This window comes from Petromyzon marinus, chromosome 21 (assembly GCF_048934315.1).
Source record: "Petromyzon marinus isolate PM22_M1 ecotype Great Lakes invasive population chromosome 21, UKy_Petmar_22M1.pri1.0, whole genome shotgun sequence".
Lineage (NCBI taxonomy): Eukaryota > Metazoa > Chordata > Hyperoartia > Petromyzontiformes > Petromyzontidae > Petromyzon > Petromyzon marinus.
In genome coordinates this window covers 3,164,507-3,186,666 of record NC_133687.1, presented here as the reverse complement: position 1 = coordinate 3,186,666, position 22,160 = coordinate 3,164,507, and the positions used below count along the sequence as shown (strand labels likewise).

The following is a 22,160-nucleotide window of genomic DNA, read 5'->3' as shown; positions in this document are numbered from 1 at the left end:
GGAGGGAGGGAGGGAGGGAGGAAGGGAGGGAGGAGTGTGTCACTGTGTGTGTCAGTGTGTCACACAAACACTGTGTGTGTCACTGTGTGTGACACACACAGTGACACACACTGACACCGATCGCAACTCAAGCAGCCGCTCAGCTGGCAAGGCGTCCATCGAACGACTCACCCATCGGACAGCTCACCCACCGAACAGCTCACCTACCGAACAGCTCACCCACTTAACAGCTCACCCACCTAACAACTCACACACCGAACAGCTCACCTACTGAACAGCTCACCCACCAAACAGCTCACCCACTGAACAGCTCACCCACCGAACAGCTCCCCAACCAAACAGCTCACCCACTGAACAGCTCACCCACCTAACAGCTCCCCGACCAAACAGCTTACCCACCGAACAGCTCACCGACCAAACAGCTCACCCACCGAACAGCTCACACACCTAACAGCGCACCCACTGAACAGCTCACCCACTGAACAGCTCACCCACCTAACAGCTCACCCACCTAACAGCTCACCCACTGAACGGCTCACCCACCAAACAGCTCACCCACCGAACAGCTCACCCACTGAACAGCTCACCCACCTAACAGCTCACCCACCTAACAGCTCACCCACTGAACGGCTCACCCACCAAACAGCTCACCCAACGAACAGCTCACCCACCAACAGCTCACCCACCTAACAGCTCAACCAACCAACAGCTCACCCACTGAACAGCTCACACACCGAACAACAAAATAATGAAAACACTCACCCAAGAAGTCACCCAGCACTCCCTCACCCACTCACCCGCGATACTACTCACCAACTCACCCATTCAAGCAATCAATCACCCTCTCACCTACCGATGATGTCGACGATGTTGATGGTTATGTTGACGATGATGTTGACGATGATGTTGACGATGATGTTGACGACGATGTTGACGACGATGTTGACGACGATGTTGACAGTTATGTTGACAATGATGTTGACGATGATGTTGACGACAATGTTGACAGTTATGTTGACGATGATGTTGACGATGTTGACGACGATGTTGATGGTTATGTTGACGATGATGTTGACGACGATGTTGACGGTTATGTTGACGATGATGTTGACGATGTTGACGACGATGTTGATTCATGTTGACGATGATGTTGACGACGATGTTGACGGTTATGTTGACGATGATGTTGACGATGTTGACGACGATGTTGACGACGATCGAAGTTGATGGTTATGTTGACGACGATGTTGACGACGATGTTGACGACAATGCTGATGGTTATGTTGACGATGATGTTGACGACGATGTTGACGATGATGTTGACGGTTATGTTGACGATGATGTTGACGACGATGTTGACGGTTATGTTGACGATGATGTTGACGATGTTGACGACGATGTTGACGACGATCGAAGTTGATGGTTATGTTGACGACGATGTTGACGACGATGTTGACGACAATGTTGATGGTTATGTTGACGATGATGTTGACGACGATGTTGATGGTTATGTTGACTATGATGTTGATGGTTATGTTGACGATGATGTTGATGGTTATGTTGACGGTTATGTTGATGGTTATGTTGACGATGATGTTGATGACGATGTTGATGGTTATGTTGACGATGATGTTGATGACGATGTTGATGGTTATGTTGACGATGATGTTGATGACGATGTTGATGGTTATGTTGACTATGATGTTGACGACAATGTTGACGGTTATGTTGACGATGATGTTGACGACGATGTTGACGATGATGTTGACGATGATGTTGATGGTTATGTTGACGATGATGTTGACGGTTATGTTGATGGTTATGTTGACGACGATGTTGACGACAATGTTGACGGTTATGTTGACGATGATGTTGACGATGTTGACAACGATGTTGATGGTTATGTTGACGACGATGTTGACGGTTATGTTGACGATGATGTTGACGATGTTGACGACGATGTTGATGGTTATGTTGACGACGATGTTGACAATGTTGACGACGATGTTGATGGTTATGTTGACGACGATGTTGACGGTTATGTTGACGATGATGTTGATGGTTATGTTGACGACGATGTTGATGACGATGTTGATGGTTATGTTGATGACGATGTTGATGGTTATGTTGACGGTTATGTTGACGATGATGTTGATGACGATGTTGATGGTTATGTTGACGATGATGTTGATGGTTATGTTGACGATGATGTTGACGATGTTGTTGACGATGTTGACGACGATGTTGATGGTTATGTTGACGACAATGTGGATGGTGATGTTGACGACGATGTTGATGACAATGTTGACGATGATGTTGATGGTTATGTTGACGATGATGTTGACGATGATGTTGACGGTTATGTTGACGATGATTTTGATGACGATGTTGACGGTTATGTTGACGATGATGTTGACGATGATGTTGACGACGATGTTGACGACGATGTTAACGATGATGTTGACGGTTATGTTGACGATGATGTTGGCGATGATGTTGACGATGATGTGACGATGTTCACTGCAGACATACTGGCGGCAGCAGGTGACGCCCATCACCTCTAAGCTGACGTGGAACGATGAGGGAGAGCACTTGGACAAGTACATCATCATCATCAGCATCATTATCAGCGTCATCATTAGCGGCATTGTCATCATAATCAGCAGCCGCAGCATCATCATTGTCATTGACGTCATAATCATCATCACCACCATCCGCATCGTTGGCGTGATCATCATAATCATCAGGATCATTGCCATCACCATCATCATCAACACCATCACAATTGTCAGCAGCATTGTCATCGTTGTATATACACCAACGTGCGTGACAAGCGACGCTTACATGACACGTGGCACATGAAATGCACGTGACATGTAACACGTGTGTGTGACACTTGACACGTGTGTGTGACAGGTGTGTGTGACGTGTGTGTGACACGTGTGTGTGAAGTGTGTTTGACACGTGTGTGTGACACGTGTGTGTGATGTGTGTTTGACACGTGTGTGTGACACGTGTGTGTGACGTGTGTGTGACACGTGTGTGTGTGATGTGTGTTTGACACGTGTGTGTGACACGCGACACGTGTGTGTGTGACACGTGACACGTGTGTATGACGTGTGTGTGACACGTGTGTGTGATGTGTGTTTGACACGTGTGTGTGACACGCGACACGTGTGTGTGACACGTGACAGTGTGTATGACGTGTGTGTGACACGTGTGTGTGGCACGTGTGTGTGACACATGACCCGTGTGTATGACCCGTGTGTGTGTCACACGTGACACGTGTGTGTGACACGTGACACGTGACACGTGTGTGTGACCCGTGTGTGTGTGACACGTGACACGTGTGTGTGACCCGTGTGTGACACGTGACACGTGTGTGTGTGACACGTGACACGTGTGTGTGACCCGTGTGTGTGTGACACGTGACACGTGTGTGTGACCCGTGTGTGTGTGACACGTGACACGTGTTTGTGACCCGTGTGTGTGTGACACGTGACACGTGTGTGTGTGACGCGTGTGTGTGTGACACGTGACACGTGTGTGTGACCCGTGTGTGTGTGACACGTGACACGTGTGTGTGACCCATGTGTGTGACACGTGACACGTGTGTGTGACCCGTGTGTGTTGATGACACGTGACACGTGTGTGACACGTGTCACGTGTGTGACACGTGTGTGTGACACGTGACACGTGTGTGTGACACGTGACACGTGACACGTGTGTGTGACACGTGTGTGTTTGACACGTGTCACGTGTGGGCAGGCTGCTGCGTGAGCAGGTGCTGGGCCTGGCGTGCCGCATGGGCGATGAGGAGGCCCTCGCAAACGCCACCAACCTCTTTGATGCCTGGAAGAGTGGGCAGAGGTTCGTGCGTGTGTGTACCTGTGTGTGTGTGTACCTGTGTGTGTGTGTACCTGTGCGTGTGTGTACCTGTGCGTGTGTGTACCTGTGCGTGTGTGTACCTGTGCGTGTGTGTACCTGTACGTGTGTGTACCTGTGTGTGTGTGTACCTGTGTGTGTGTGTGTACCTGTGCGTGTGTGTACCTGCACGTGTGTTCAAACGCTCACTGCGGAGGAGAGGCTGCCACTCCTCTGTCGGGAGCTGGACCGGTACCGCCTGGATCTCTGTGGCATCCAGGAGGTCCAGTGGACCGGTTCTGGCTCCTGCCACCATGAGGGGTGGACAGTCCTCTACTCGGGGCAGCAGACTGCCAAACAACAGGGTGTTGCTCTTCTTTTGAACAAAAGAATGAAGGGGGCGTGGGAGCGTGGCGGATGAGGTGTGGGAAGCTGTAAGCCCCAGGCTACTTTGGGCTCGCCTTCCCATCAACCGGAGGCGAGGAGTGGTGGTCGTGGTTACTTATGCCCCCACCGAAGATGAACATACGTGGAGGGATGCAGGCAAAGCCGATGAGTCAGATGCCTTCTATGACCTCCTGTCACACGTGCTGGCTAAAGTGGCCCTTCGGGATAGAGTTATCTTGTTGGGTGACTTCGATGCCCGGGTTGGTCATGATGCTGGTACTTGGTCTGGAGTGATTGGAGGGCATGGGCCAGATCAGCACAATAACAATGGTAGGAAGCTGCTAGATTTTTGTGCAGCCCATGGGCTTGTAATTACCCACACGCTGTTCCGGCATCGGCGCATCCACACAACATCATGGATGCATGCTGGGTCCAAGTAAGAACATCTGCTGGACTACATAGTGACGGACCAGTGGATGCGGGCCCATGTCCTTGACACCAGGACCTACCGTGGAGCTGATCTGCCCTCTGACCATCGACTAGTCATCTGTAAGATGCGCCTTCCATTCTTCCACTCCGGTGGTGGGTGCACACCCAGGACCCCATTCCAACCTAAAGTGCCCTGGTCTCAGTTATCTGATGAAAGTTGCAAGCGAGAATTTAATCATCGCTTGCGGCTGGGGTTGGCATCGTCCCCCACTCCTCCTGATGTCGAGGGTAAATGGGCGAGGTTTAGGACTGTGACTCATGCAGCTGCAATGGCTGCTTTGGGTACGCTGTCCAGACCTCTCCAGAGACTGTGGCTGACAGAGGAGGTGTTCAGGATAGTTGAGAAAAAGCGACAGGCGCACTGTCATCGCCTACAGAATCCCACGTCAGAGAATGAGGAGGCTTACCGCAGCCTTCGCTCGGAGGTTCGGAGAGCCGTGAGGTGCTGCAAAGATGGGTGGTGGTCGCGGGTTGCTGAGGAGATGGAGTCTGCCTCAGTGGCCCGTGATCACAAATCTCTATTTAACTCCATCAAAAAAGTAACCTGCAGCGCCACACCTATTACATCATTAGGGGAAAAAACGGTGATCCAATCTCCGACCCCCAGGAACAGGTTTTCAGATTTGCTGAGCATTTCTGTGAAGTCTTGGGGGAGGGAAAATCCCTCCGCCAGGAAAACATCGTGGCACAAAGTGGGGATGACCCTGCTGAGGCTGCGGTGCCTCATATATTGGAGGAAGTCACCCCCTGTGAGTGGCTAGCTGAGGTGCCATCTGTTGAGGAAGTACTGAAGGCGATCCGGAGTCTGAGACCAGAAAAGGCACAGGGCAGAGATGATCTCCCAAGCGAAATGCTGAGGAGGGTGGAGTTTGTGCACAGACTGCCCTATATGACATCATAACAACAGTCTGGACCACTGGACGGGTTCCGCAGGATTGGAAGGATGCCCTGGTGGTCCCCCTCTTTAAGAAGGGGGACCGCACAGACTGTAACAACTACAGGGGCATCTCACTCCTCAGTGTGCCGGGAAAGGTCCTGGCAAGGATTATTCAACATCGCCTTGCCAGGCACGCTGAGGAGAGGCTTTCGGAGCCCCAATGCGGTTTCAGGAAAGGGCGGTCCTGCACAGATGCCATATTTTCTGTCCGTCTGCTACAGCAGAGGTGTAGGGAATTCCAGCAAGTCCTACATCTCTGCTTTATTGACCTGGTCAAGGCCTATGATACCATCAGTCGGCCTGGGCTCTGGTTTGTTCTTCGTGTTTTTGGAGTCCCTGACTCTCTGCTCACGATCATTAACGACCTTCATGATGGTGAGCAGGCCCGGGTAAAACTACGTGGCCGGGAGTCCGAGCCATTCCCTGTACACCTTGGGGTACGACAGAGATGTCCTCTGGCTCCCACATTATTTAATATATATTTTGACCACGTAGTTCGTGAAGCCTTCAATAGCTGTACCGGGGAATCTCCATTTGGTACAGATATAATGGGAGGCTGATCAATGCCTGGGTGCAGTCAAGGGATGGCTCCCTATTGCTCAACCACGTTATGTATGCTGATGATTTGGTAATAGCTGCTCATTCAGAGGAGGAGTTGGAGATGCTGCTTCTGAGACTGGAGCGTGCCACTAAGAGATGGGGCCTTACCATTAGCCCCACCAAAACTAAGCACCTTCCTGGGTATTTTGTACCATCGGACACTCCACCCCTACTACTCCCAACCGGTGATGGGACAGTTGTGGAGAGAGTGGAGAGTTTCCCATACCTGGACAGTGTGCTTATGACCGGCTCCAGTTTAACAGCAGAGGTCTCACTCCGAATCAGTCGAGCGGCAATATCTTTTCATCGGTTGCATAACGCTGTGTGGAAGCTACCTGGTCTGTCGCTCCGCACTTAGCTTCAGGTCTTCTCGGCCACGGTCATTCCCTCCCTTCTCTACGCTTGCAAAACGTGGACCCCCTAATGGAACATCTTTGCCGGTTAGAAACATTTAGGCTAGCCTGCCTACGATCCATCCTGTGTTTAACCAGGCTGGATTGTGTGAGGAGCTCACAAATCCTTGAAAGATCTGGGCAAGGTCCCATCAGTGAGCTCCTCCGGCGGGCAAGGCTGCGATGGCTGGGTCATGTAGCCCGCATGCCCAGCCACCGCATGCCGAAACAGCTTTTGTTCGGCCAGATCGAGGGGGCTAAACGGGCGCGGCACGGGCTAGAGAGGAGATGGAGTGATGTGGTACAGGAGGACGTGGAGCTGAGTGGACTTGCCGATGACTGGAACCAGCGGTGTCAAGATCGGCCTCTGTGGAGGAGGCTCGTGTAGGATGCTACTGGGCAGTTGGAGGCAGTCGCCCTCCAACAACAACGGAGGGCGGAGGAGCGACGCTCAGAACAACGAGCGGAGCGCCGGGTGGCTAAAGCACAGCAGGTTGGCACAGTAGGGGGCACAGGTGGTGCATCAGCCAGCAGTCATCTCAGTCAGTCGACCCGTGGCACCTGGGTCTGCCCCGTGACCTCCTGCCAGTGTGCGTTCGACACTTCACGTGGCCTCAGGGTGCACATAGCCTGGCACAAGCGTCGTCGTGGTGACGTCACCGCCACTTAGCGGCGAATGGCGGTTGTTGTTGTTGTTGTGTGAACCTTCACGTGCGCGTGAACAGCATCGCGCCCAACGTGCGACTCCTGGTGTACCGCTACGGCATGCAGCAGCACAGCGACGACGCCTCCTGGGAGTTCATGCTGCAGAGCTACATGCAGAGCCCGCTCGCCCAGGAGAAGGACAAGCTGCTGTACGGCCTCGCCTCCACCCACAGCGTCTCGCAGCTCGCACGGTGAGCCGGGGCGACGTGGCGACGGTCAGCCGAGGTTGGTGCGATCAGCGCAGTTGAGCGGTGGAGGCCGAATCGAGGTTTCTGCTTCCGTCGGCGAGAGGGTTCCGACGGTTCCACGCACGTCCACCCGTCCACCTGTCCTTCAACCCGTCCACCCCTACATCTCTTCGACGGTCCACCTGTCTGTCCACCCGTCCACCCGTCCACCTGTCTGTCCACCCATACACCCGTCCACCTGTCTGTCCACCCATCCACCTGTCTGTCCACCCATCCACCTGTGCATCCACCCATCCACCTGTCTGTCCACCTATCCACCCATCCACCCATCTACCTGTCTCTCCACCCATCCACCCATCCACCTGTCTGTCCACCCATCCACCTGTCTGTTCACCCATCCACCCATCCACCTGTCTGTCCACCCATCCACCTGTCTGTCCACCCATCCACCCATCTACCTGTCTCTCCACCCATCCACCCATCCACCTGTCTGTCCACCCATCCACCTGTCTGTCCACCCATCCACCCATCCACCTGTCTGTCCACCTGCCCACGTTCAGGTACCTGGAGCTGCTGAAGAACGAGTCCGTGATCCGCTCGCAGGACATGTTCACCGTGCTACGCTACATCTCGCTCAACCCCTACGGCAAAACTATGGCCTGGGACTGGACCCGGCTCAACTGGGAGTACCTGGTTGGACGGTGAGGAGTCTGTGCGTGTCCGTGTGTGTCCGTGCGTGTCCGTGTGTGTCCGTGTGTGTCTGTGTGTGTCTGTGCGTGTCTGTGTGTGTCCGTGCATGTCTGTGTGTGTCCGTGTGTGTCCGTGTGTGTCTGTGCGTGTCCGTGCGTGTCCGTGCGTGTCTGTGTGTGTCTGTGCGTGTCTGTGCGTGTCTGTGTGTGTCCGTGCGTGTCTGTGTGTGTCTGTGTGTGTCTGTGTGTGTCCGTGCGTGTCTGTGTGTGTATATGTTTATGCAGTGTTGATGCTAGTGACGTTATTGAGGACGAGGGAGGCAAAGGAACGCCGTGCGTGGTGCTGGCCACCCACCCCCTCGTGTGCCGTGCCGGCCTTGATAGGTGCTGCTCGCTAACAGCATTTGCCCCAGCAGTCTGTTAAGGCTATACGGGGGATCTTTGTCTTTATTATGTAGTGTATGGGGTAGTGTAGTGCTACGAACTCCGGCCATCCGAGTTCACTTCCCACTGATGGCCAACACCAGTGACGATTATTTGAACCGGTCCTGGGCCTCCCCTAGGCTGACTCAGCCTCAAATGAATACCTCGTGCGGTGTGTAGACATCGCCACTGGAGAGACAAAGGCGGTGGGGCGTGATGTTGGACACTCACCTCGTCGTGTACTGTGCTACTCGCGAACAGCACTTGCCCCAAACAGTGTGTGTAGGTTATACGGGGGATCTTTGTCTGTGTCAAAACTATTTCCAGTATAGCCTATACGAGGCTGTTGAGGCAAGTGCTTTTAAGGCCAGCACAACGAATTATCCCCACCCCTCCCCCCCCCAAACGCCCCACCCCCCTCACCTGGCCACTGTGTGTGACGTGGCCACTGTGTGTGACGTGGCCACTGTGTGTCACGTGGCCACTGTGTGTCACGTGGCCACTGTGTGTCACGTGGCCACTGTGTGTCACGTGGCCACTGTGTGTCACGTGGCCACTGTGTGTCACGTGGCCACTGTGTGTCACGTGGCCACTGTGTGTCACCTGGCCACTGTGTGTCACGTGGCCACTGTGTGTCACGTGGCCACTGTGTGTCACCTGGCCACTGTGTGTCACGTGGCCACTGTGTGTCACGTGGCCACTGTGTGTCACCTGGCCACTGTGTGTCACGTGGCCACTGTGTGTCACGTGGCCACTGTGTGTCACGTGGCCACTGTGTGTCACCTGGCCACTGTGTGTCACCTGTGCAGGTTTGGCATCACGGATCGCAACCTGGGTCGCCTGGTGCAGCGAATCAGCACCTCCTTCAACACGGAGCTGCATCTGTGGCAGGTGCTCACCTGCACGCTCGCCTTGACGCTCACCTGCACGCTCACCTGCACGCTCGCCTTGACGCTCACCTGCACGCTCACCTGCACGCTCACCTGCACGCTCGCCTTGATGCTCACCTGCACGCTCACCTTGACGCTCACCTGCACGCTCACCTGCACGCTCACCTGCACGCTCAGCTGCACGCTCACCTGCACGCTCACCTGCACGCTCACCTTGACGCTCACCTGCACACTCGCCTTGACGCTCACCTGCACGCTCACCTGCACGCTCACCTGGACGCTCACCTGGACACTCACCTGCACGCTCACCTTGACGCTCACCTGCACGCTCACCTGCACGCTCACCTGCACGCTCACCTGCACGCTCACCTTGACGCTCACCTGCACGCTCACCTGCACGCTCACCTGCACGCTCACCTGCACGCTCACCTGCACGCTCACCTGCACGCTCACCTGCACGCTCACCTGCACGCTCACCTGCACGCTCGCCTGAACGCTCACCTTGACGCTCACCTGCATGCTCACCTGAACGCTCGCCTTGATGCTCACCTGCACGCTCACCTGCACGCTCACCTGGACGCTCACGTATTCTCTCACTCACCTGCACACTCAGCCGGAAACTCATCTGCAAACTCAACTGTACTCTCACCTATTCTCGCACTCACCTGTATATTCACTCACCTGTATATTCACTCACCTGTATATTCACTCACCTGTATATTCACTCACTTGTATATTCACTCACCTGTATATTCACTCACCTGTATATTCACTCACCTGTATATTCACTCACCGACACACCTGAACTCACTCATGTGTGCTTCCCCGTCTCCACCCCCATGCCCCCCCATGCCCCCCCCATGCCCCCCCTCCCCCCCCCTCGTGCCCCCCCTTGCCCCCTGCCCTGTGCCACCCCCCTGCCCCCCCATGCCCCCCCGTGCCCTCCATGCCCCCCATGCCCCCCCGTGCCCCCCATGCCCCCCCGTGCCCTCCCATGCCCCCCCATGCCCCCCGTGCCCCCCATGCCCCCCCATGCCCCCCCATGCCCCCCATGCCCCCCGTGCCCCCCATGCCCCCCCGTGCCCCCCATGCCCCCCGTGCCCCCCCATGCCCCCCCATGCCCCCCATGCCCCCCGTGCCCCCCATGCCCCCCATGCCCCCCCGTGCCCCCCCCCGCCAGATGGAGTCGTTCTTCTCGCTGTACCCGGAGGCCGGTGCTGGTGCCAGCTCGCGGCTGCAGGCGCTGGAGACGCTGCGGACGAACATCGCCTGGGTACAGCAACACCAGGGCAGCGTGGGGGGCTGGCTGCAGGAGCACGTGTAGCGGGGTGACTCACGGGGTGACTACGGGGTGACTACGGGTGACTACGGGTGACTCACGGGGTGACTCACTGGGTGACTTACGGGGTGACTCACGGGGTGACTCACGGGGTGACTCACGGGGTGACTATGGGGTGACTACGGGGTGACTACGGGGTGACTCACGGGGGTGACTCACGGGGTGACTACGGGGTGACTCACGGGGTGACTACGGGGTGACTACGGGTGACTACGGGGTGACTCACGGGGTGACTACGGGGTGACTCACGGGGGTGACTCACGGAGTGACTCACGGGGTGACTACGGGGTGACTCACGGGGTGACTACGGGGTGACTACGGGGTGACTATGGGGTGACTCACGGGGTGACTACGGGTGACTCACGGGGGTGACTCACGGGGTGACTATGGGGTGACTCACGGGATGACTACGGGTGACTCACGGGGGTGACTCACGGGGCGACTCACGGGGCGACACACGGGGTGACTCACGGGGTGACTATGGGGTGACTCACGGGGTGACTACGGGTGACTCACGGGGTGACTCACGGGGTGACTCACGGGGTGACTCACGGGGTGACTCACAGGGTGACTATGGGTGACTCACGGGGTGACTCACGGGGCGACTCACGGGGTGACTCACGGGGTGACTCACGGGGTGACTACGGGTGACTCACGGGGTGACTACGGGTGACTCACGGGGCGACTCACGGGTGACTCACGGGGTGACTCACGGGGGTGACTCACGGGGCGACTCACGGGGCGACTCACGGGGTGACTACGGGTGACTCACGGGGTGACTTACGGGGTGACTACGGGTGACTCACGGGGTGACTTACGGGGTGACTACGGGTGACTCACGGGGTGACTCACGGGGTGACTACGGGTGACTCACGGGGTGACTTACGGGGCGACTCACGGGGTGACTACGGGTGACTCACGGGGTGACTACGGGTGACTCACGGGGTGACTATGGGTGACTCACGGGGTGACTCACGGGGTGACTACGGGTGACTCACGGGGTGACTCACGGGGTGAATCACGGGGTGAATCACTGGGTGACTCACGGGGTGGCTCACGGGGTGACTACGGGATGACTTACGGGGTGACTCACGGGGTAACTCACGGGGTGACTACGGGGTGACTACGGGTGACTCACGGGGTGACTACGGGGTGACTACGGGTGACTCACGGGGTGACTCACAGGGTGACTCACGGGGTGACTACGGGTGACTCACGGGGTGGCTCACGGGGTGACTTAATACCGTGGAGGAGCATGGGGTCGACTCACGGGGCGACATCAGGGCGACTCACGGGGTGACTCACGGGGTGACTTAATAATGGGGCGACTGACAGGGCGACTAAATGCAGTCACTCCTTGGTTGATGTCAGCGCTACGTTCTTGACAAGTGCGACTTTAAAGTGAAACCAGGTTTCGGGGGGAGAGATATTTTTTTTGTTCGCCAGCCAAAGCTCAAATTAAATAATTTGAAACAATTTAACGGCGCCATGAGTTTTAACTTATTTTAAACAAGCAATTTTTAAACCGTACCCACCAACGATGATTCGGGTGCTTGGTGGAATGCGGTGGATGAGTGAGTGGTGGCGTCAGAGAATGAAAGAGGGTGGATCGTCCGATTGCTGCTCGCCCCTCTTCATGCCGAACTCATCTCCTGGCGGAGATGTTTACACACCGCACCACGTACTCAGTTGAGGCTGAGTCGACCTAGGCGAGGCCCAGGATCGGTTCAGATATAATCACCGGCGGTGTTGGCCGTGAGCGGGAATCGAACTCGTGTCGCCGGGCTCTTAGCGCGGAGCAGCGCTAACCGCTGCGCCACCACTCCCGACACCCCTCCCTCCCTCCCTCCCTCCCTCCCTCCCAGCCCTCCCCCTCCCTCCCTCCCTCCCAGCCCTCCCTCCCAGCCCTCCCCTCCCTCCCTCCCTCCCTCCCAGCCCTCCCTCCCAGCCCTCCCCTCCCTCCCTCCCTCCCTCCCTCCCAGCCCTCCCCCTCCCTCCCTCCCAGCCCTCCCTCCCAGCCCTCCCCTCCCTCCCTCCCTCCCTCCCTCCCTCCCTCCCTCCCTCCTTCCCTCCCTCCCTCCCTCCCTCCCAGCCCTCCCTCCCTCCCTCCCTCCCAGCCCTCCCCCTCCCTCCCTCCCTCCCAGCCCTCCCTCCCAGCCCTCCCCTCCCTCCCTCCCTCCCAGCCCTCCCCCTCCCTCCCTCCCTCCCAGCCCTCCCTCCCAGCCCTCCCCTCCCTCCCTCCCTCCCTCCCTCCCTCCCTCCTTCCCTCCCTCCCTCCCTCCCTCCCAGCCCTCCCTCCCTCCCCTCCCTCCCTCCCTCCCTCCCTCCCTCCCTCCCAGCCCTCCCCCTCCCTCCCTCCCTCCCAGCCCTCCCTCCCAGCCCTCCCCTCCCTCCCTCCCTCCCTCCCTCCCTCCCAGCCCTCCCCCTCCCTCCCTCCCTCCCAGCCCTCCCTCCCAGCCCTCCCCTCCCTCCCTCCCTCCCTCCCTCCCTCCTTCCCTCCCTCCCTCCCTCCCAGCCCTCCCTCCCTCCCTCCCTCTCTCCCAGCCCTCCCTCCCTCCCAGCCCTCTCAGCCCTCCCTCCCAGCCCTCCCCCTCCCTCCCAGCCCTCCCTCCCAGCCCTCCCTCCCCCTCCCAGTCCTCCCTCCCTCCCAGCCCTCCCTCCCTCCCTCTCAGCCCTCCCTCCCTCCCTCCCACCTCCGCCAGCGGAGTCCCTCACGGCTGAGACAATTACGGGACGGGGTAATTATTGAATTTGATGATCCTCGCGGTGGGCCCCCCAGTGCTGCAGGGGGCCTCAGGCGATGCTCTCATCGGGCAGGAGGTGGGATTGGGAATGTGTTGAGTGGTCGCCCCGTAGGCACTTTGGCACGTGGAGGGGTGGGGGAGTTAGAGGCGCAGCTCCTGCAATAGCACCGCCTCGCGACACCGCTAACGGAAAAGGGGCCTCCTCCTGCTCCTCCTCCTCCACCACTCGCGGGAAGCCCTGGGGGAGCCCCACTCGACAGGGCTACTCGGCCTACTCTTCCTCCCTCACCAGACGGCCTTGGAAGAGGTTGCAGTTACCCACACTTCACCCCACCACCGCACGCGACATATTACTGGACACCCGTGAAAAGGGAGCCTTATAGCTCATCGGATTCCTCCATCAAAAATATTCCTCTGATTGTGACATGCCGATCGACTGGGGTGGACCAGCGCTCTTCACTGCATGCCACCCCCTCGCCCCCGCAGGCCACTGGCGGGGCCCCTGGTGGCCTTTAACGCGGCCCCTGACGACTCGCGGCCCCCACCGACAACACCCAACCAGCGAAGACTCCCCTGGATGATGCTAGTGCGGGGCTTGTAGCATCATGTTATGAAGGGTCCTTCGATAAAACATAAAAACACGTAATCATTAAAACACCAATTTTTTCACTTGCACAGGCAAGTAATTGTATTTTTTTTCATTCGCTGTACAGCCACAAATAATACGACGAATCGCTAACCTTCAACACCCAGTCGTTCACAAAAGTTGAAGGCAGTACAGTACTGTAGTAATAGAGCAAGTGCTGAATCGCTGAACCGGAATTGATAGCTTGAAATCATTTCGCGCGGGGGGCTCTTGAACGTGCGGACCCCGTGGCTAATGTAGCTGCTTTTGCTACTAGGATAATCCGGCACTGCCTATCATCATCATCATGCTGTTGTCACGCACCCCCAATGGTTTCAAATCTTGTGGTGGCCCTAGGTCACACCGACGATGTCTTATGGGCGAAAGTGGCAACACCACCCCATCCCATCTCCTCCCCTGAAAATGAGTCATGAGCACTGGGGTGGGACGGTGATATTTAGCTTGGGCCTAATCCCATCACTTTTTTTTTTACAATTGTTTTATCAATCTACGTGATGACTTTACCGAAAGAGCCAGAGAGTATGGATTCCATGCAGTCACGAAAGCTTCAAGTCAACATTTAATCCCATCCTTCCAAGCGTTTGCACGGACGGCTTAGAATGTGTGGGGTGAGTGATGTCCACGCCTTCCGCCACCACCACGGCAGTGGAGATCTGTGTGCTTGTGTGCTTGTGTGCGATGCTCTACTGCAGTGGTGGTTTCGTCTTCACCTGCGGTGCACGAACCCTGTACCTGGGGGGGTGGGAGGGTGTGTGGTCCCTTTCTGGAGGTGCGAGGAATGGACAGATTTGTTTTTTGAAGAAGGCAAATCATCATTAGACCTCCTTTGCCAGTACCAAAATGTAATAATAATAGGGGTTTTCCCCTTTTTTTCTGGCAACAAAACTGAAATCTTTTTACGAGGATTTATGTTACTGCATTAACCACAATACCTGCAGTCAAAATGCAAACAAAAAACATACTATGATAATATATGCATTGTCCTTGAAACTGATTGGTCTACACCAAGGGACGGCTTTCTTTTGAGCCTCGACCCAATTGGTGCTCGACCAGATGACGCTAAAAGGCGTACAGCTCAAAGACAATGCACTATCAAAGTAATGAGGGCTCGGTGTTAGCATCTACATCATTAGACCTCCTTTGCCAGTACCAAAATATAATAACAGGGTTTTTCCCCTTTTTTATGGCAACAAAACTGGAACCTTTTTAACAAGGATTCATGTTTACTGCATTAACCACAATACCTGCAGTCAAAATGCAAACAAAAAAGCCGTCCCTTGGTGTGGACCAATCAGTTTCAAGGACAATGCCACATATATTATCATAGCGTGTTTTTTGTTTGCATTTTGACTGCAGGTATTGTGGTCAATGCAGTAACATGAATCCTTGTTAAAAAAGAAAGGTTCCAGTTTTGTTGCCAGAAAAAAAGGGGGAAAACCCTTTTATTATTAAGGCAAATCATCTAAAACACGCACGCAGTACGGTGAACGTCGGTAACAAGTCACTTTGTTTCATCAAACACAACGTCGTTCTAAACATCATACTTTGTTTTTGTTACGACTGAGAACCAAAAGTGATGCAGGGCTGCAGGCAACGTTAAGAACCGCTGCTCTACTGGGATGCATTGGCGAGTTCGTGGCAGAGTCTCGGTGCTTCGTATTGAGGAGGACACTTCTGCCGGCAGTGGCGTTCGTGAGCACTTTCAGGGCTGCGCCTTCACCCCCCCCCCCCCTCGCTTGATTAAACCCGTTTTATATTTCTTGGGGGCGCATAGCAAAGCACGTGATTATCAGCTGTTGGTCGATCCACTGTTGGATGAGGGCCTTGTCCTCTAGCTACCAACACCGCCTCTCACGATCTTGTGATTCGAAAATGATTTAAAAAAAAAGATGTTTTTGTATTTTACCAGGTAAGGTCCAGTGAGCTATATAGTTTATTTTTGTTTTAAGCGACCTGGTTAATCACAAATGGTAGCCCAATCAAGTGGCTTACCATGTGAGGACTTTATAGCAGCGAAATAATGTAGCGATTCTAAATGTGGAGGGGAAAACCGGAGGATCCCGGAGAAAAAAATCCATGCGACCAAATATAGATCGAACCCACGACCTCCTGTAGACCAGGCGAGGTAGTTAACATCTCATAGCCACCGTGATGATGATAGAGAGTCAGGGTCAAGATCGACCCCACACGACCTCGTGTACACCAGGCGAGGTAGTTAACATCTCATAGCCACCGTGATGATGATAGAGAGTCAGGGTCGGGATCGAACCCACGACCTCCTGTAGACCAGGCGAGGTAGTTAACATCTTCTAGCCACCGTGATGATGATAGAGAGTCAGGGTCGGGATTGAACCCACGACCTCCTGTATACCAGACGAGGTAGTTAACATCTCATAGCCACCGTGATGATGATAGAGAGTCAGGGTCGGGATTGAACCCACGACCTCCTGCACACCAGGCGAGGTAGTTAACATCTCCTAGCCACCGTGGCGCCTTAATGATGAGATGATCCACCGAGGCACCTGCTGCCCCAAACATCATGGCGACGATTTAATCGCTCCATCTCCCCAGAGGAGGTTCCGCCTCTCTCGAACGGCAGAGCGGCGGCTCACGAAAGATATCTCGCCAAAGGTTGGTCTCGAAAATCGAAATTCAGGGTATTTATTTCCATTTTGTATCAAACATCGGTGGTGGGAATTCCACGTTACTATGGCGGGGAGAAAGGGAGGGGGGTGTTGAATGTACTCCATAAAGGCATCGATTGTCGAGAGTCCACAAGTTGGTACCCTACTCGCTTTATACAACCCCTGAGAGATGATGTGCCGAGTGCTCCCGCGACTGCGATTCTGAACCTCGGGGCCTTTGAATTGAGTCGAACATCAAAATCACCGTCACCGTAATCAGTTGCAACATGACATGTAAGTCTACGGGTCTCTATGTAAGTCTACGGGTCTCTATGCGAATCTATGGGTCTCTATGTAAGTCTACGGGTCTCTATGCGAATCTATGGGTCTCTATGCGAATCTATGGGTCTATATGTAAGTCTACGGGTCTCTATGCGAATCTATCGGTCTATATGTAAGTCTACGGGTCTCTATGCGAATCTATGGGTCTATATGTAAGTCTACGGGTCTCTATGCGAATCTATGGGTCTATATGTAAGTCTACGGGTCTCTATGCGAATCTATGGGTCTATATGTAAGTCTACGGGTCTCTATGCGAATCTATGGGTCTCTATGTAAGTCTATGGGTCTATATGTAAGTCTATGGGTTCATCTTCTTTGATTCTTTCGGTAAAGCCACGTAGAATGAGAACAAAATAATACATTAATAAAATATTGTGTTGCTTTATTAATTTATTACTTTATTCTCATTCTACGTGACTTTACCGAAAGAACCAAAGAAGATGAATTCTTGCAGTCACGAAAGCTTTAAATCGAAGTCTATGGGTTTCTATGCGAGTTTAGATCTCTACGTGTGTCTATGCAGTGCCGGATTAACAAGTATCTACACAATGCTACGGGCCCCGCACTTTCAAGGGCCCCGCGCTAAACGCTTTCAAGCTATCAATTCCGGTGCAGTGATTCTGCACTTGCTCTATTACTACAGTACTATACCGCCTTCAACTTTTACGAACGACCGGGTGTTTCAGGTTAGCGATTCGTCGTATTATCCGGCTGTATAGCAAATGAAACAAAAAATACAATTACTATGCAAGTAAAACATTTGCAAGCCATCTGGCTACCATGAGAGATTCGTTCATGAGGCTATCCACATATACAAACACAGAGACAATTTCAACCGAGAGGATGGATTCTGGCTTAGCAATCATTGGAATGATTTGATAAACCATTTCGGGTCTTAATTGATTGATCACGCTTAAGGTGGCTTTCAGACCGCATTCATTATTTTCGTCTCCCCCCTCCTCTTTTCCGAACATAGATGGACTAACGTTTAAAAACCCACCACTTTTTTCAATATTTTCTTGCTGTGGTTTTCACACCTGATGATGATTGCTTGTGTTGCAGTCGAAACGTCGTGAGAATTGTATTGTTTAATATTTATATTATTTTATTATTTATTATTTCCCTTCTACGTGACTTTAACGAAAGAATCGAGAATATAAAACTTTTGTGTTTTATGTTTTTTTAATTTAGGTCCCCTTTATAGCATATGCTACAGGCCCCCGCAACTAGCTTAATCCGACACTGAGTCTATGGGTCTCTGCGTGTCTCTACGAGACCCAGGTCCGACTCTCTGTGATTGTGACTGAATCCCGAACAGCACCCCAAGGATTTCAACGGCGGCAGCTCCGCGTCTCTGACCTCTGACCCACCCGGCTCCCCATCACCCCACACCCTCCCCTGCCCCCCCCCCCCCCCCATCATCATCGTCGTCGCCGCTAATTGCTAACTGCACGCTAATTGTGCCTCTCCACGCCCACCGACGATCCCGCGGTTCAATTCCCAGCCGAGGAGGCCAGCAACAGCGATATTTACATACCCGGCGCACCACATCGGACGTGGGCGGGGAGCGGTGGCGCAGCGGTTAGCGCAGCGCCTCACTACGAACCTGGCGACCCGGGTTCGATTTAGTATATAGTTGTGTAGTATATAGTTGTGTAGTGTATAATGTAGTATATATATGTGTAGTGTATAGTGTAGTATATAGTTGTGTAGTGGATAGTGTTGTGTATAGTTGTGAAGTGGATAGTGTAGTGTAAAGTGTAGTATATAGTTGTGTAGTGGATAGTGTTGTGTATAGTTGTGTAGTGGATAGTGTAGTATATAGATGTGTAGTGTATAGTGTAGTATATAGTTGTGTAGTGGATAGTGTTGTGTATAGTTGTGTAGTGTATAGCTGTGTAGTGGATAGTGTAGTGGATAGTGTAGCATATAGTTGTATAGTGTAGTTTATAGTTGTGTAGTGTATAGTGTAGTATATAGTTGTGTAGTGGATAGTGTAGTGTATAGTGTAGTATGTAGTTGTGTAGTGTATAGTGTAGTACATAGTTGTGTAGTGTATACTTTAGTATGTAGTTGTGTAGTGGATAGTGTTGTGTATAGTTGTGTAGTGTATAGTGTAGTATATAGTTGCGTAGTGGATAGTGTAGTGTATAGTGTAGTATATAGTTGTGTAGTGTATAGTGTAGTATATAGTTGTGTCGTGTATAGTGTAGTATATAGTTGTGTAGTGGATAGTGTTGTGTATAGTTGTGTAGTGTATAGCTATGTAGTGGATAGTGTAAGTGTATAGTGTAGTATATAGTCGTGTAGTGGATAGTGTTGTATATAGTTGTGTAGTGTATAGTTGTGTAGTGGATAGTGTAGTGTATAGTGTAGTGTATATTGTAGTATATAGTTGTGTAGTGTATAGTGTAGTGCATAGTGTAGTATATAGTTGTGTAGTGTATAGTGTAGTATATAGTTGTGTCATGTATAGTGTAGAATATAGTTGTGTAGTGTATAGTGTAGTGTATAGTGTAGTATATAGTTGTGTAGTGCATAGTGTAGTATATGGTTGTGTAGTGTATAGTGTAGAGTGTAGTGTATAGTGTAGTATATAGTTGTGTAGTGTATAGTGTAGTATATAGTTGTGTAGTGTATAGTTTAGTGTGTAGTGTAGTATATAGTTGTGTAGTGTATAGTTGTGCAATGTATAGTGTAGTATATAGTTGTGTAGTGTATAGTGTAGTGTATAGTGTAGTGTATAGTGTTGTATATAGTTGTGTAGTGTATAGTTGTGTAGTGTATAGTGTAGTGTATATTTGTGTAGTGTATAGTTGTGTAGTGTATAGTGTAGTGTATAGTGTAGTGGATAGTGTAGTGTATAGTTGTGTAGTGTATAGTGTAGTGTAAAGTGTAGTGGATAGTGTAGTGTATAGTTGTGTAGTGTATAGTTGTGTAGTATATAGTGTAGTGTATAGGGTAGTGTATAGTGTAGTATATAGTGTAGTATATAGTTGTGTAGTGGATAGTGTTGTATATAGTTGTGTAGTGGATAGTGTAGTGTAGTATATAGTTGCGTAGTGGATAGTGTAGTGTAGTATATAGTTGTGTAGTGTATAGTGTAGTGTATAGTGTAGTGTATAGTTGTGTAGTGTATAGTGTAGTGTATAGTTGTGTAGTGTATAGTTGTGTAGTGTATAGTTGTGTACTGTATAGTTGTGTACTGTATAGTGTATAGTGTAGTGTATAGTGTAGTGTATAGTGTAGTGTATTGTGTAGTGTATAGTTGTGTAGTGTATAGTGTAGTGTATAGTGTAGTGCATAGTGTAGTATATAGTTGTGTAGTGTATAGTGTAGTATATAGTTGTGTCATGTATAGTGTAGTATATAGTTGTGTAGTGTATAGTGTAGTGTATAGTGTAGTATATAGTTGTGTAGTGTATAGTGTAGTATATGGTTGTGTAGTGTATAGTGTAGAGTGTAGTGTATAGTGTAGAGTGTAGTGTATAGTGTAGTATATAGTTGTGTAGTGTATAGTGTAGTATATAGTTGTGTAGTGTATAGTGTAGTGTGTAGTGTAGTATATAGTTGTGTAGTGTATAGTTGTGTAATGTATAGTGTAGTATATAGTTGTGTAGTGTATAGTGTAGTGTATAGTGTAGTGTATAGTGTTGTATATAGTTGTGTAGTGTATAGTTGTGTAATGTATAGTGTAGTGTATATTTGTGTAGTGTATAGTTGTGTAGTGTATAGTGTAGTGTATAGTGTAGTGGATAGTGTAGTGTATAGTTGTGTAGTGTATAGTGTAGTGTAAAGTGTAGTGGATAGTGTAGTGTATAGTTGTGTAGTGTATAGTTGTGTAGTATATAGTGTAGTGTATAGGGTAGTGTATAGTGTAGTATATAGTGTAGTATATAGTTGTGTAGTGGATAGTGTAGTATATAGTTGTGTAGTGGATAGTGTAGTGTAGTATATAGTTGTGTAGTGGATAGTGTAGTGTAGTATATATTTGTGTAGTGTATAGTGTAGTGTATAGTGTAGTGTATAGTTGTGTAGTGTATAGTGTAGTGTATAGTTGTGTACTGTAGAGTTGTGTACTGTATAGTTGTGTACTGTATAGTTGTGTACAGTATAGTGTATAGTGTAGTGTATAGTGTAGTGTATAGTGTAGTGTATTGTGTAGTGTATTGTGTAGTGTATAGTTGTGTAGTGTATAGTGTAGTGTATAGTGTAGTGTATAGTTGTGTACTGTATAGTTGTGTAGTGTATAGTGTAGTGTATAGTGTAGTGTATAGTGTAGTGTATAGTGTAGTGTATTGTTTTGTAGTGTATAGTGTAGTGTATAGTGTAGTGTATAGTTGTGTAGTGTATAGTGTAGTATATAGTGTAGTGTATAGTGTAGTATACAGTGTAGTGTATAGTGTAGTGTATAGTTGTGTAGTGTATAGTGTAGTGTATAGTTGTGTAGTGGATAGTGTAGTATATAGTTGTGTAGTGGATAGTGTAGTGTAGTATATAGTTGTGTAGTGTATAGTGTAGTGTATAGTGTAGTGTATATTTGTGTAGTGTATAGTGTACTGTATAGTTGTGTACTGTATAGTTGTGTACTGTATAGTTGTGTACTGTATAGTGTAGTGTATAGTGTAGTGTATAGTGTAGTGAATAGTTGTGTAGTGTATAGTGTAGTGTATAGTGTAGTGTATAGTTGTGTACTGTATAGTTGTGTAGTGTATAGTTGTGTAGTGTATAGTGTAGTGTATAGTGTAGTGTATAGTGTAGTGTATTGTTTTGTAGTGTATAGTGTAGTGTATAGTTGTGTAGTGTATAGTGTAGTGTATAGTGTAGTATACAGTGTAGTGTACAGTGGAGTGTACAGTGGAGTGTATAGTGTAGTGTATAGTTGTGTACTGTATAGTGTA

General features: G+C 51.2%; 1 protein-coding gene across 1 annotated transcript in view; it reads left to right on the top strand.

Moving 5' to 3' along the window:
- Positions 1-12,379, top strand: part of ENPEP (glutamyl aminopeptidase) — a 69,406-nt gene extending 57,027 nt beyond the window's left edge. Inside the window, exons 18-23 of the mRNA XM_032957908.2 lie at positions 2,527-2,600; positions 3,769-3,870; positions 7,395-7,565; positions 8,123-8,263; positions 9,484-9,565; positions 10,745-12,379. Of these exons, the coding sequence (XP_032813799.1) occupies positions 2,527-2,600; positions 3,769-3,870; positions 7,395-7,565; positions 8,123-8,263; positions 9,484-9,565; positions 10,745-10,888 (714 nt within the window). The 3' untranslated portion in view covers positions 10,889-12,379. The remainder of the gene's footprint in view (positions 1-2,526; positions 2,601-3,768; positions 3,871-7,394; positions 7,566-8,122; positions 8,264-9,483; positions 9,566-10,744) is intronic.
- Positions 12,380-22,160: the final 9,781 nt, after the last annotated feature.